Source organism: Crotalus tigris, unplaced genomic scaffold (genome assembly GCF_016545835.1).
Source record: "Crotalus tigris isolate CLP2741 ecotype Arizona unplaced genomic scaffold, ASM1654583v1 scf7180000024506.7606697, whole genome shotgun sequence".
Taxonomy (NCBI): domain Eukaryota; kingdom Metazoa; phylum Chordata; class Lepidosauria; order Squamata; family Viperidae; genus Crotalus; species Crotalus tigris.
This window is the reverse complement of record NW_024100678.1, coordinates 1,735,421-1,751,975: the sequence shown is the minus strand read 5'-3', so window position 1 is coordinate 1,751,975 and position 16,555 is coordinate 1,735,421. Positions and strand designations below refer to the sequence as shown.

The 16,555-nt window shown below is 34.4% G+C and overlaps 1 protein-coding gene across 6 annotated transcripts in view; it reads right to left on the bottom strand.

The window, feature by feature from the left end:
* The window catches only part of WRN (WRN RecQ like helicase), a 58,168-nt gene that overhangs the window by 14,288 nt on the left and 27,325 nt on the right, over window positions 1-16,555 (bottom strand). For 5 of the 6 annotated variants that reach the window (XM_039333737.1, XM_039333735.1, XM_039333736.1 and 2 more), the window contains 13 exons: window positions 16,390-16,496; window positions 15,479-15,666; window positions 12,647-12,821; window positions 11,899-12,080; window positions 9,902-10,003; window positions 9,526-9,618; window positions 7,322-7,463; window positions 4,700-4,870; window positions 4,521-4,615; window positions 3,896-3,968; window positions 2,116-2,192; window positions 1,569-1,653; window positions 649-761 (listed from right to left, as the gene is read on the bottom strand). In XM_039333737.1, the coding sequence (XP_039189671.1) occupies window positions 649-761; window positions 1,569-1,653; window positions 2,116-2,192; window positions 3,896-3,968; window positions 4,521-4,615; window positions 4,700-4,870; window positions 7,322-7,463; window positions 9,526-9,618; window positions 9,902-10,003; window positions 11,899-12,080; window positions 12,647-12,821; window positions 15,479-15,666; window positions 16,390-16,496 (1,603 nt within the window). The remainder of the gene's footprint in view (window positions 1-648; window positions 762-1,568; window positions 1,654-2,115; window positions 2,193-3,895; window positions 3,969-4,520; window positions 4,616-4,699; window positions 4,871-7,321; window positions 7,464-9,525; window positions 9,619-9,901; window positions 10,004-11,898; window positions 12,081-12,646; window positions 12,822-15,478; window positions 15,667-16,389; window positions 16,497-16,555) is intronic. The other variant, XM_039333738.1, reaches the window with a different exon arrangement.

The following is a 16,555-nucleotide window of genomic DNA, read 5'->3' as shown; positions in this document are numbered from 1 at the left end:
CATCTAGAAGGATGAAACGTTAAAAAAAAAACATTCTAATGATTTGAAATGTTATCAAAACAGGTGGATTTAAATTGTCATTAGCCAGGAGCAATTGCATAAGCATGAAAAGTCTAAAATGTTTGGAAATCATTGTAATAACGAAGGAAATTCTGTAGAGTTAAAGGTGAAAATGATAAGACAAACCATCAGTACTTGTGGTAATATAAACGCATTTTTTCCCCTTTCAGCTATATTGTGGTCAAACAGATTTTCTAATTTTTAGGGACAATTACCTAGTTCAGGAATTCTCAAATTGTGGGACAAGTCACTCCCAGGTCAAGAAAAAGGAAGATAGCAATTTTGTTAAGTAAATGAAGATTGTTTTGTGGCAAGAGAAAAACTAAAAAAAAAAAAAAAATCCCTCATTTTTGATGATTATAAGTTTGAATCAGGACGGAAGCAAGTGGTTTAATTTATTACCCAATCCTATCTCCAATGAAATTATTAGTTTATTTATAGGGTGGAATGGGAAGATGAATTCATACAAATTCATTTAACATTTTAGGAGATGAGAACCCCTGTCATTTTCCCAGCCAAATGATTCCTATTGTTCTCCAACATATATCTAAATGGTGTTCATTCACTCACTTCAATGGAAATTCATACCTTATCACAGTCATATCAACCAGCACTTTATTTGTTGCAAGCACAGCTGGAGGGATGTCTTTTTCACTGGCAAGTTTCTGCCGGGCTGCCACTAACTTGCCATACAGTACTGCCTGAAGGAAACAAAAAATGTTTACAAATTATTGCACTGAGATGAAAGGCAACATTCTTTTAAGAATATCAATAAACAAACTTGCTGCTCCATTTAAAAGATGCCTTTTTTTAAAAAAAGGATACAAATATAAACAAGCAACAAGAAGTAGGCTATCTACCAGGAGCGTTACCCTTTTTTTAAAAATATAGAATGGAATGTTGCATCTAGGATGGCATTTTTAAATGTAGGGCTTTGTGACTTCTGAGTTAGTTTTGCTTCCTGGCAACTGCCAAGACAAGTCCCTGGAGTTTTTTGGCAATATTTTCAAAAGTGTTTTATCCTTCTTCCTACAACTAAGAGGGAGTGATGGGTCCAAGGTCAACCAAATGGTTTCATGCTTCAAGTAGGACTAGAATTCACAGTCTCAGTTTTTAGCCTGATGCCTTTAACCACTGTGCCAAACTATCTTTCTTAGATGTGGGTACATCATCCAGAATCAATAACATTACTCTCTTCTCTTCTAAACTAGGTTTTACACAGATGCCGGTCTGAGGGAGTCAAACAGATCAGCATGATGAAAGCAAGTCCCTTTATATCTGTGCCACGATATTGCAACAAACTTCCAAAACAGAATTCATAGCACAACAGTGTAATAATATTTTCTGCATTTCGACAAAAGAAGCAGGGACCAACAAATGCCCAGTGAGGTATGATTTAGTTTTCACTTTGATTAAAACTAAATCAGTCCATTCATTATGATTTCTATAATCATGAAAGAAACCTGGTTCTCATATGAATCTAATCACCAAATACTTGGCATACTAACCTGCAATTCCTTCTCCCTTTCAGATATAGCAGTTTCTGTAGCATTCAGAGGAGTACTAGGCAGTGACAACTGCACAGAGGCACTACTATTGAAAGAAAAATAGTTAAAACTTCTGTTCAGCCAGTATATGTAGTAACTGACAAATAATAAAAGAACACAAATGCTTGCATTTTTCTAAAGGAGCCAATGAATACAGGGACCAAAAGCCTTGTGAAATGCTTATTGGATCGAGTATGAAAGACATGCTTATGGCACAAGCTGGAGGAACAGACTCTGCTATTAATCTTTCCAAAAGGCATCTACATGTTTTGTTTCTCTGGAAAAATTGCCACATTTTAAAGATTTTAAGTGAAAAAACAATTCCTAAATTTAAATTGGTGACAGTAGCACCAGCAAATATCGTACAAAGCTATTATAGAGCATTCCAAATAAAGAGTTCCACAAACAACTTCTATCCACCCAAAAATCTCAACAAACATTAATATAAAGAGATACAAAAAAGCCACCAAAAAAACCCCCAACATACTAATATTACTTTCAGAAATACCTTTTATCTGAAAGTCTACTCCAGCTGGACATCTTACTAACTTCCGAATAGGAAAACATTTTATGCAGAGAAGTGTTCTTCAGTAACATAAAAGAAAAAAAGAAAAAATGGATATCCTTATAATGTCTTTTGAATACATTTAATACAAAAGTTTTTTAAATATATAATTTTACAAGTAATTTAATAGGTTTAGAATAAATCAGGGGTGCGAGATGATATTCCAGGGGGTGCAAAAACTTGGGTTTTAAAAATTATAGTGTATATGCATAATTCGTTGCCGTTATTTCGAACTTTTGTAAGGAGTGTGAGAATATATGAGAAGCGTTCTAGGGGTACGGGGTATAGAAAAGGTTGGAAACCACTGGAATAAATCATATTACTACAGTTTGCTCAGGTTTCAATAACAGGAAGCATTAACTCTGAAGAATGGAGAAATGTCAAGATAATACTGAACTAAATAAGATAATATGAAGCTAATTATATTACAGGTGAGCAAAAATGCCAATGTAGCCATTTTTGGCATCATCTGAGCCAAAATACAGAAGGAAGGAAGCAGCCCCAGGAATCTAGAGATCCTTCTCCCAAACCTAATCTACTTCAATTTCAATTGCAGTGAAGAGTTAGTTCATTCTTAATTAGGGCTTCTTTCGTAAGGACCAGTAATTTATCAAATTCTGGTTAGATGGAAACTCCTTTGTCTTGATATCCGTATCCATACATTGCTTAGATTGAGAAAATAAAATTTGCTAGGGAAGGAAAAGAGGCAAGCAAGCAGGCCTATTCTCAGCTCTTGATTTCTTGAGTAAGATTTGAAAGCCAGCATCATTTCAGAACCTAACCAGTTTAAATTTCTGAGTGCAAATTCTTATTACGACATGTTATTAATTTTTCCACTCCTTTTATCGAGGAAGCAGAAATAGATAAGCATGTACAAATACTTTCATTAGACCAACTGGATTTTGTACCATTTCATCTGGCTTTCTGATGCCTGCCCTGAAAAATATCCTTCCTCCCCTCTCCGAGATCCAGCAGGCCTCAATTCTTTCTTTTGGAAAGCCTTAAAAAGCTGGTTCTTTCCTCAAGCACTGTGATCAAGTGAGGCTATAGCCCGGTGATTGGGAAATGTTGGCTGTTGCTTTTTAATTATTTCCTTTATGTTCTCATTATTGCTTGCTCTGAGCTATGCAGAGTTGTAATATAGGCTCAGTCCTGATTTTATAATGAAACATTGTTCTGTAATGAATTTCACAAGAACTTTGTTGTTTACTTTCTTTTATCACAAGTAACATTTCTTCTTTCAACAGTTATCTTTCAGAGCTATGGTTCATTTTACTAGGTAGCATCAATTTTAACTCAAAATTAACAACAGATTTGACAGACGACAGATTCCTGAACATTGATTTCAATTGATTAATTTATGCTGATAGATTTTTCCTCCAACTGGAATAGGACACATCTAGCTATCAAGAAAATACAGTAGTTTCAGAGTAGCTCTTTCAATCATTTCTAAATTTGGTTCCCATATGGAACTTGTCTAACAATGAGTCCTCTGTTAATGAGGGCTGATAGATCTGTTATGTATACTCTATGCCACTGGTGTCAAACTCGCTACGTCACATGACATGTTACGACATATCGCGACTCTTTTTGCATTGCTGGCAATGGGGTGATGAAACCAGCCCACGGGCCGGTAGTTTGATACCCTGCTCTATGCTATTTGTGCTGTTACTGACTCTAACTAAGATATAATATCGCTTTCACTTAATACAATAACACAAACCTGTTTCTTCAATGTTGACTGAGGCAATCCAGCACTGGAAACATGTCCTCCTTCTGTAAAGATTTGTTTATAACTGCAAAGGGGATGATAAGGGAGTTTAGGCATCCTGAAAGCAAAACCTAATCCCACAGTAAACATTACTGCTGTGCAAAGCATTCCGATTCGAGTAATTCCAAATTTGAAGCATACTATTTCAAGCAACTTGGAAGCAAGTGCAAAGCTCAAAACACAAAAGCCATTCTGAGCTCAAAACAGAAAAACAGAAGGTTTCAATCAAACCAATTCTGCATATACACAGTCAAAAGAGCTATGGGTTTAAATGTACTACTTTCACACAATATATGGCTAAACATGTTAAAGCAAGTGGCAGCTACTTAGACTACCTAATGTTTTATCACAGAATTTACAAATGGAAACTAATTCTGAACTATCAGCCTTGGAAAAGCATTCAACCCTAAATATCCAGAGATTTGAAAGCACAAAATACATTTCTTTGGCTGGCAAAGGATTCTGGGAATTGTGGAATCCAGAAATTTTGACTAGTCTAGAAACAGAAAAGATCTCCCAGACAGACTGAAAATATGACTTGCACTGCACACACTTCAGAATCAGAAGACATAATCACCTTGGAGTAGATTTCTTTAAGAATAGTTCCTCATCAGACAGAAGTAAAAGACTTTGCCTCTGCTCTTTTCTTGATTTACTGAGCCAATCTTTACCCTGAGAGCAAAACAAATTACTTAATACATTGATTCCCCCAGTTGTCACTTAACTGAGCACCTTGTCTGATGACCACAAACCTACCTTCTCAGTAAGCATGCACATGACTGAAAACTTGTTTTGACCAGAAACTTCTTTAAGAAAACCCTCAAATATGAGACGTCGGCCCAACGCCTTCCATGAGTGCTCTGGCCAATCCTTCCCACTTCCAAACAGAGCGTAAGTCCGGAATCTGTCTGGGAGACGCTGAGAAGACTGATTTAAAAGAAAAAAAAAGCTAGTAATATACCCAAGAATACAGTTTTTAAAAGACCCGAGTCTATATTGCTTCTGCACAACTCTATACCATTACTTAACAATGCAGCCTTTCCATTACCCCATTAGGAAATATGCATACAGAAAATGACTGCCTGTTCAAGGAGAATCAGTATGATAGATGTGAGAAAAAATATAATAAAAGGACTCTATATTACAGTCCTATTGGAAAAAGGAGTTGCACAAAGGTTTATATGTTTATGTTGATACTGCCTGGAATGGAAGACTCAAATCTTCAGTTGCCTACTCAACTGTATCCAGGTAAAGAACGTTCTGCATCTCAGACTTTGGACTGAACTGGGGCAAATACGTTGTCTATTCAACCCCATGTGCCTCTCTTCATTTCATTGCCTGGACTGTTAATGACATTGCTAATGTCTTTGGGCCAGGACAGTATGGTATATATCTCAATCCTGCTACCAGAAGCAACGTTGTACTGCAACATTTTCACTATAAAAATCCCTTTGGTAATTTGTAGACTATTACAAATGCCACATTATTCTTTCTCCCTTCCCCCCTTCTAAAAATGTTAATTTATGTGTTATAGGCATTTGAAATCATGACCTAAATTTCATTTTCAGAAAGTATATCACTTTGACTTGAAGTTTCCAGTATCTCTTAGGTATGGGCAAAGTATATTAATGTTCTTTCATGTTTTGTATGGGTTATATCCTATTGGTAACCTACTGAGGAAATGTTAAAAAGCAGTAGTGAGAGCTAGGTATGTTTGATGACCTATTCTCCCATCAATCCTTTGCACCATCTCTCCAACTGCTCTAAGAGCAGACTTTGATCAGGCTATGCATTGGGCATGACAAATTCTTTCCTTTCTACCTTCATTAGATGTTTCTGCAGGAACAAAGAGCATTTAGTTGCTGGAGAGATGCCAAATGAGTATCACTTTCATGTAGTTATTATTTTCTCTGTTAATATGTTTCTCTTGGCCTTGTTTCATTATTTTTACTTTTGCTCTGGTTTATAACCCAGTTTGGGGCCTTTTAAAGTAATAGAATAGGATGCATCATTTCACGTGTCCACAGACACAAAGTGTTGGAAACTGGCAACCTCAAAATGAAACAACAACAACAAAAACCTCACAACTGCAGAAGTCATATTTTGAAAGTTTAAAACCTTCCTTTGTTTTAATAGGGATAGTGTAAGATTTCAGTTGAGGCAACTTTTTAATTTGAAAGTTCCCAGGAGAATTTGATCACCACTGAAGATGGATTCAAATTTCAAATAACAGGTGAAATCTGATCTCTCTGGTGACTCACTTGAAATCTGTTTAGGAACACACCTGTGCTTATTTTTACCCAAAGTCTACTAGGTTGAACAAAGCTTATAATAAAACAATTCTTCACCAACTATGGGTGAATGTGGTATAAAGTAAACTATTTATATCTGGAAGTATGCTTAATAAAGGACATTTCTAACCATCTTAATATTATTACCAAACCATTAGATACTTGTTACACATTGAAATAAAAGGTACATAGAATATTAGACCTCTACAGCTGAAATACTGTTAATTACAATAAATATGCAGTAAACCATAAAAAGCAAAAAGAGTATACTCTCCTTTTATAATAATTAGAAAAATGGCTAAAGAATTTATTAAACCATAACAGCAGAAGAAATTTTCTCACATATTCTACAGTTAATACAGAAGATGAACTGAAAATTAATTCTTTTCCTAAGGCATTTTTCAATGTCAGTTGAATGAAACAGTGAATAGCTCTTAAAATAGCCAATTTCATACACACTGAATTACCTACCTTAACTAATAGAAGGAAATACTGCCATACCACTTTCTGATATTCAAAGTGATTTTTATACATTTTTAGTACTGCAAAATAGAAAGGGCCCTCAGTCATACAAAATATTTTTAGAAAAGAAAATTGGCAGGAAATTGTTGCAGAGGGTTTTATTTGAAACTATGCCCACTGCCCACGGGGGGGGGGGAATGCTGGATTATGGAATGCCAAGAGAGGACATGAGAGATGATGGCCTTATTTCATTTAATCTTCCTAGGACAGGGCAGATAAAAAGGTGAAAAGTAAAACATAAATTGTATTTACCTTATTAATATTAAAACAATGTTTAGTCAAACAGGAAAGCTCTACAGAATGCGCAAAATTGTGAAAGAAAGTTTGTGAATATTTAGCAAATAGAGGAATGAAATAGGACACAATCTAACAGGTGGCCTTTAGCTCACAAACTTTCTGTTACCACAATAAGTAGCACAGAGCTTGTTCTTTCATATGTAATGAATAGTACTGAATTGACAATAAGAATTAGAAGACCCTAGAATGCTGGCACTCCCAGACCCACCATTTGCCCCATTACCATGCAAATAGCATTACCAAATTTCAATCAATTTACCATACTTACAGATCCTCTCAGAAACAGTATGGGAACCCCCATGCCAAATCTCTCATTTAAAGCACATATTGCAGACATCAGTTTGTATGCTTGCTGACCAAAATCTTCAAAACTGTCCTGAGTGTCAATTACCGGGGCAAAACGAATGTTCCTAGAAGTGCACAAAAATGTATACATTGTTTATAACTGGTACCAAAAAATTGGGGGGGGGAGGGAATATATTTCTCATTTTTTTTCTACATGTACACACAGTCAAATCATGAGCATTACAAGCTCGCATGATTCAAAAAGCATCCTAGAAAATACTTCTTTTCTAAAGATTGAAGTCAATGGCCAAATTAGTCTTTATCCTATTTATGCTTCCTGGTACAACAGTATTAGTAAAATGCTTTCAATCTTATGTTTTTCAATATTCTCACAATACTATGACTCCCTTTTCATCATTTTTTATGGACATTAGTATATTTGTTTCAATTTCATTTGTTGATGCATCATTATCTTTCCCATTATCTTTCTCTACAGTTTTCAATGTTCTCTCATTTCCCTTTTATCCTTAAGAATATTATTACTATATATATGTGTGTGTGTGGTGGGAATGCTCAAAAGCTTGTGAGTATTGGAATAGGATACGAAGATGGCTGAAAGATATATTAATGTTGGACTTAGAATTAAAACCTGAACTTTTCCTGTTGGGAATAACTACACAGAAATACAATAAGGGAACAATCTATTTGTTGTTATATATTTTGACTGCAGCTAGGCTAGCGTTTGCACAAAAATGGAAGAGCAAAGAAATTCCCACAGGGGAAGAGACACTATATAAAATATTATCATGTGCGGAAATGGACAGGCTCACAATGGTATTGAAAGACAAATGTAGATCAGTTTATTTTGAAACCTGGGATAAATTTTACTGCTGGAGGGATTTGAGGAGGACGGTTGGGATTATAGGCTAGCATTAAGATAGAAATATATGTAATTTTAGGTTAGCAAATAGAGAAATAGATTAAGTATTGTATATAAAATTTAAATGTATATTCAGAGATGAAGAATTGATTGTAAAATGTGGAATAATTTGATAAGAATGTATATACTGGAATATCACGTTATATCCAATGTTTCTTTTAACTGTATTATAAATAAAATTTTGGGGGGAAAAAGAATATTATTACTATATTTTCTATTTCTAAGTTCAAATGTTAAATTTTATTCAATTTGCCCTCAAACACAAACGCACACACATATGCACATAAACATTTAAATGTCTCATCGCTCTTAGATCATGGTTAAATTGTTGAAGGCAGACATTTTTATAAGCAGACATCTTTCATATTTGTCACTAGTCTCCAAATAGCCCAATCACTTTTTTTTAATTCTCATCTCATTCCTACTCATACATTCATGTAATAATAAAAAAATTCCTTCTGCCCCATGATTGCAGTGATGCAGAATGTTGCCCAATGGTTTCCAAACCGATCTCTGCTTGTCTCTCAAACAACAAAGCCTAAAGCACTCAGGGCTGTAAATAGTGAAGCACTAACAATTGAAAATCAGGTAATGATATTTCAATCCGGGCAGGGTATGGACCCAGTGATTTTGCACTGGTTGAATGTCCACTCACTTCATTCCGTGCCAATGAAAGCATCTGGACACTTCAAACTGAACATTTTGCAATATTCTAATTCTAAAGCTATTAATACATGGATTGATGGTTGCCAGGCCTGACTGGTTTAATTGAGGCAGCCTCACAAACTTTTATCTTGTTTTCTCTCTGGTCTCTTGTACCTCAGCTGCATTTCCCCTAAATTAGGAAATCCAAGCACTTTAGCTTGAATGAAATGGGGTAGGTGACCCAATGTCAGATGAGATAACAGCAATATGGGTTCAACAATTTTCATCTATGAAAATCCCTAGATAATTCTGGCTCTGACTTATGTTAACCAATCGCACAGATTTATTGTGAGAATAAAATAGAGAAAAATCTATTCTTTAGATTATAAATGTAAAATGACAATAGTGAAACTAAAATAAAATTATATTCTGTGAATTAGTTTTTGGCAGTGAATGACTGAATGGCATACCATATATTGATACATTCTTTATGTTAAAAGTAATGATTTTTAAAGCATACTTCATTAGCAGAGAGCCATTATCCCTTTATCTGCTGAGGGAAGATGGTTCCAAACTTTAAATCTTTTGGGTGCAACATTTACCTTGATCTGCAATTATCACAACATTTTCCTGTTCCCATGATGCCTGTCGATGCCTTTCGGAGTTGTTTGTCTTCAAAATGAGACAAGATGATTCTGCCCAAGAGAACGTTGGGAATTAAATAAAAGAACAAGAATGTACATGTTAAATTCATTGAAGAAAACAATGAGCTGAAATCATCATCATTAATTAATTCACATAGGAGCTAATTATTTGTCCTTGAATCATCCTGAGACAGACATACTTTTTTCAAAGTATGAAACTGATGGTACTAGTGCAAAAATCCACCAGAATCCTCTATGATTTTTCAAAATTTCACTTAGCTTTACCGAAAACTACTGTTTGTCCCTTGCTAAAATATACAACATAAACACTTACCTTCGCCTGCAGCTGTTTAAGCTTAGATATTTCTCAATCTTGGCCATCATCTTCAGTTTGTACAGGCGAAAGGTTTCATTACGTATCTCACTGATTAGATGTCTTAAAAAGAAAAAGAATAAAAAAAAACCTGAAATACTGGTAATTCATCTGATTTTTTCAGCAGCCCAGGCCAGAATGGACTTCCAGAAGCAGCATCCACACAGAAAACCGGTTGTTCACATATTTGAATCCCACCACTGGGTGCAAGGGGTTAATATTTATGGGCCCATCTACTGGTGATCATAGCACATGGAAGATTGTGACTTGAAAAAAGAGAGGGATAAATAATAAAGAGCATGAATTAAGAAATGAAATGAAGGAAAGAAAAACAGATTATGTTGTACATTTGTGAAACTTAAAATAATGGTAGTTTATTTTAAATATATATTTTAAACTGAAGTCCATTTATGGCATATTCTTCCCCATTCATGGGAAAAGAATAAATATAAATTTAAAAGTCTAATTGTTATTGTTTATGATTAAGTTAATTAGTAAAGGATAGAAATATAAGAGGCTCTGAACAAAGGACAGATTATTATTTCATAGTGTCAAGAATAAAGTGTCCACTTGTCAAAGATCTACTGTTTCTGACCACAGATTCATAGCCACTAATGGTTAAATTAGCTATGTTCTATAAATCATATTTTAATGGTATCTGAACTACAGAAAAAACTCATTAGAATGAACAGAAAGAGAAATGGAAGCTACTTGAGCCACAAAAATTAATTATGAATGCTACAGGAATGTAAGGAGCTATGTTAATGAGGTGTAAAACTGCTTAGTTTCATACCTCATTAATATCTCATTCTACAATGTTTAGTAGAAAAAGAATCTCTGGATGAAAAAAATACATATAAAATTACAAAAATGCTAAAATAATAATACGATATAAGGTATAAGCAAAGAAAGATGCACTTGCGCAAAAAGCAGTCACAAAATTAAGATTAAAAGAGAGTAATTTCCACTGAAATAAAAACATTTGGATGTGGGTGAAAAAGACTGAAAAAAGGAGTTTTCACAAGTTCAATGGAATTAAGAATTAAATTTATGAAATGATCTGGAATGAAAACGAAATGGGAACACACTCAGGAACATATATTGGTGATTTTTATGGGAAGGAGTATGATATGTCAAGTAGTAGAATTCAAATGATTCCTAAGATTTAGTATCAAGGGAAAAATATGAAAAGACACAAAGTATGTGAGAATGCTTTAAAAAAGGATAGGGCTGTACAATTAGATAGTACAACTGGAGAAATGTGAAAATAAGGCTTGCTAATGAAGAAGCTATAAAACTTACTTAATATATGAGCGAAGAGTGCATTTCTGCTTGAATACAATGTTGTTGCGTTGTTAAGATCCTGAATGACTCACAACATGACAGATTGTAATATGCTACAAGGCATATGGGCCAAACTTTGATGTATTAAAGATCAATATAGGAAAAAAAACATCCATGGCAATCACTGTATGTATCACATTTTTAAAATACTAGAAAACGCTCACTGTTGTTTTCCTCACTGTGCAGGTCTAATATATGGGAAATTAATTATAGATAGAGCTATAGTAACTCATAATTTGAATTTGTAAAATTCAAACATCAATGAAATATTAAACATGGCCAACCAACTTTTATGTATGGGTAGTCCTCATTTAGTGACTAGAATTGGGATGGCCACCCAGTTGTTAAGTGAAGCAGTCACTAAGTGAAACTGCAACTGTGTGTACGGTCTTACTTCAGCTTTCAGCTTTCATCTGCTTTACAAATCTGCCAATGGCGTAAATATGAGTATTGGTCACAATATTACTTTTTCATCACATTCAAAATTGTGAACAGTCACTAAACAAAGCAATCACTAAACAATGGCTACCTGCAAATGTTTAAAATACTCAGTATGGTTTTATATCTATTATTTTAGTATTTATACATACAAAGCAAGCCAGAATTGCAAATACCTATTGAAGTTCATATCGGCTGGAGTCCACAATACATAGCAAGAGGCTGGAAGCCCATCACGGCCAGCCCTTCCAATTTCCTGGTAGTATGATTCCATTTCCTTTGGGGCTCCATAATGTATAACTGTCCGAATGTCTGCTTTATTAATGCCCATTCCAAAGGCTATAGTAGCGACCATACACTGGAGAAAATAACCAAAATCCCCAATATCAATATTACATTCATTTCAATACTAATACAGTTTTCAGTGTTAATGTTTGATCTGCATAAGGTATTTTTATACTATGATTTGTCAATGTTTTGTCAGACTCAGCTTAGAAATACAATGTTTCAATTCCAGGTCATTTATATTATTTACTAAACCCAATACATATGTTAAAATGCCACTGCTGAGAACAAGAATCCAAATTAAAGTGTCTCCAAATGTTTCATCCTCTAGAAAAACACATCCAGTGATGTTAATTACACATTTTTTTTATAATAATTGGTCCCTGTAGGAGATGACCAGGCTCAGCCCAAGGCGGGGGGGGATGTGTGTGAATCAAACGCATCATCAGTCTCGAGTTCCTTCGTGCCCCCAAAGCTGTAAGTCCAACCCACCTTGAATTCCAGTGATTCTTATCTCCCGCCAATTTGCACCAAGATCCCCATATTTATGTTGTTCCATATATGTAATGTGGAAAGCTTCTTCTGTCATTTTTTTTTTTTTTTTGCCTAAACTAGATATCAAGTGAAGTTCTTCCATACCTGAATATCATCTCTCATGAATTTGTGGTGGACCTCTCTTCTTGCCTTGATTCCCATGCCAGCATGGTATATACCACAAACTAGATTTAATTTTCTTAGCTCTGCAGCTACTTGTTCAGTAATCTTCCTTGACTGACAGTAAACAATGGCGGGGCCCTCAAATTCATATGTAGACCTAAAATTAGAAAAATAAGTAGAAATCATTTTAATGTAAGTTTTTTTTCCAGTAATTCTTAGAATAGCTAATAAACTGATTATTCTATGATAAATCTCAATGTCAATTTACAGTTTTCCTACTTTAAAATTGCCTTTCTCTCAAACACAGGTTCACATATCAGGCCTTCAATAGGCCCAACTAGCAAACCAAATTCATGTCAGCTATCACTAATTTTATTGTAAGGTTATAGCAACAGAATCCTGCAAGTCTGAACAGTGTCTCCCTCCTCCCTCCCTTTATTTATGGGTGAACTAGGAAGGGTCTTGTCTGAGACATTTGCATAAACTGCATTCCTGTCCCCAGACTTGGGTTTCTTTTATCTGACTGTTGCCTTGGCAGCAGCTCTTTCTCCTGTCTCTCAAGGCCATTCCTTTCCCTCCATATCACAGGGAAAAATACCGACTAATTATATGACTTAAATATTTGCAAGGCATTTGTAGAACTAAATTACTCCTTATTTTACTAAAAAGCATTATGTGGAAGCTTCAATTGACAAAGATTTGATGGTCGCTTGAAATCAAAACATATAGATCCATCTGTGGATGATTTATGATACATGAAAGATTACAACTTGGAATCTAAGAGAAATAAGTGGAAAGAGAAGAAATATATTGTAATGAATGTAAAGAGTACAAATGAAAACATTAAATAGATACGCTATGAAACTAAGAAAGGTGAAGGATGTAATAAACATGGATGAAGGTAGTCTGATTTTATGAAGCAGAACTGATAAATATATGCAGGAAAGCAAAGCTAAAGGTCAGAAAGTATAAACTAACGTCATCTTAATTGTTCTTTGAAAATAGCAATATAGGGTTGGTGATCATTGCAAGCTAAACTTTACTAAGTATGATAATGAAAGAATTTGGAAAGAGTTGGGGGAAACTATCCAAAATACTGAGGAATGTAATCCAGAGCGATGATTAATCTGTTATATGATGTCAGTGCATGGATCAAAACAATATCAAAGTACAAAAAAGTTTTTAGGTCATTTGGAAACCCAAGAATGAATGAAAATGCTACTTGGTAAAGATCTGCTGAAAACTCTGTTTCAAATATGGCTTTATGCATGGGTCAAGGAATGCTTAAGACAAAGAAATAAAACTGAAAACATAGAACAAAAGTATAAAACTAAGAGCAAAATTTGTATACGACTAAAATTGAAAGAACTGGTGAAGAATACAAAACATGAAGAATACAAAATGAAAGCTTCTGAATGTGGGACACGCCCTTTTTTGGCAATGTCAAGAATTTATGGTTGTGGTGGAAGAAACAATGATTTGCAAAGATAGAAATCAGATATGTTGAATAGTGCTAGTGAAAATAATTTTTTCCTTATTATTTCCCTATTTATTTAGTTATTTCTTTTGCTTGCTACTTTTTATTCTTTTTTGCTTTCAGCTGTGTCACTCATGTCAAGCTGTGGGAAGTGTTCAGAAAAAATAGGAATCTCAGAACATCTCATTGTCCTAACTTACACTTTTATTTATTTTATTTATTAAATTTATTAGCCACCCATCTTGTTTTGAAGTGACTCTGATTAAAAATATTAAAATCATAAAAGATAAATATACAAGTCAGGAAGCCACAGTACACACAGAACATGGCGAAACAGACAGACTCCAGATTGACAAAGTAGTACAACAAGGCTGCATACTTTCCACTTCCTTATTCAAACTATATGCAGAATATATATTAAAGGAAACTAGATTGGAAGAGTAGTGTGGTTTTAAACTCTGAGGAAGGAACGCCAATAAAAGACACCATGTTAATGACATCATCCTGATAGCCTAAAATGTAACAAATCTGCAAGCTGTATTACTATAATCAAAAAGCAAAGTGGGGAAAAAATGGGACTAGCAATAAATATGTGAAAAAAACAAACTAATTTGCCCCTATAAGGGGTACAGTTTATGTAAAACCTCGTACACAGAGGCATGATATAATGTAACACCGATCTCTCTCTCTTCAACATTTAAGTTGACAAATTCAACATTTAATTTGAACCCCTTCTACTTCAATAGTATTTTCTCCCCAATTTAAACTCCATCCTGACAAGAACACAAACATAATGCCTTGCAGAAAAAACCTAAACTCTTACCAGATACTATATTGACTGTAGATGTCTTCAAACCACCTTAGTCAATCTTCCCCAACAAATATACAAATAATTCCTTGCTCATGTGGGGCTCAGATATAATTTAGGAAATGAATATATAGCTTTACTACCCAATCTGGCTTCTGTATCAATGTTTTAAAAGTGGAAAGAAAAGGATTGCAATGCTCAGTAACACTGTATTTACACAACAGACCTTTATAGCAGGCCTGTTTGCCAATCCATCTTTTGCTGTTTCTTTCATGTCCAAGCTCCATTCCAACCTCCACAATTAAGCTTTAGTTTATTGATTTATTGCATGTCTGTCTGGCATATACACTATATTCTCCCTTTAAGTTTGTCCTCCTAAGAACATTTTCTGAGGTAGATTAAGCTGAAAGATAATAATTGATCCTCAAATAAGCCAAACAGGGATCGAAAAACTGTTTAAAAGATTTATTCCATGAAAATAACCTTCTGGTTAAGAACAAGTTGTCAATATATCTCAGAACGTGCTTACTTGTCTTTCTGAATGAGGAACTGCAATAAATCCTGGATTATATTTCCAGATTTTCGTCTAACTTCTAGGTATAGATTAGGTCGATCAAAACTGGTACAAGTAATGTGAGGAGTTCTTAAATGCAAACAGTCTATTATATCCTTCCTAATTGAAGGGCTGGCTGTTGCAGTCAACGCAACAATAGGAACCTAAAAAAAAGAAAAAAAAACTGTGACAGAATAAAAAACTGAATTTACTAATTATTTTATAGGACAATACAAAATTAAGCAATGGAAAGTTATCGGAAGCCTTTGATTTGAGTACAGTATTTAGTGTGCATGCATACATCCTGGAAATCTTGACTATAAACAACTAAGGTCCCACAAACACACAGAGTATATTCACTAATTCTTGCAAATCAAACTGAATCCAAGCACCCAGTGATGTTACTTTTAGCTTTAATCACCGTGTGTAGCCATGGTCTTTTCTTGGGTTAATAGATTCAACCAGATTCCCATATAGTTTAAACCGGAAGACAGTTTAGTTATCTAGGGCAGAAGATTGTTTTTTTATTTGTTTGCTTGCTTGTTTGTTTATTAAATTTGTGTGCCGTATATCTCATCTAGAGGCAACTCTGGGCAGCTTACAAACATTTATAAAAACAATGGCTAGTCAATATGAAAAGTTGATGTGTAAGAGATCTGCAGAACATTTAGCCAAGTCAGTCTAAGACATCTATAAAATACATAGCTAAGGCTAGAATAGTATGATGAACTAGCCATCCTTTAAACTATCTGTGATTTCTTGCTGAAAACCAACAAAGAAATTCCAATGCTCATTGTATGCACACATATACACATATATACATACATACATAAACATTTAAAGTGCAGAAAAAAATCATTATAAATAAATAATCTTTTTTTTTTTACCTTAGGAAGGGTTTTTTTTAACAACCCCAAAGACCTGAAAGAATCCCTGAAGTCATGTCCCCACTCAGAAATACAATGAGCTTCATCAACTGCTATTAATGTGATGCCTAAATAGAAATAAAAATAGTCTTGCATAGTTTGTTTACATTTCAGAATTTAGACCAGA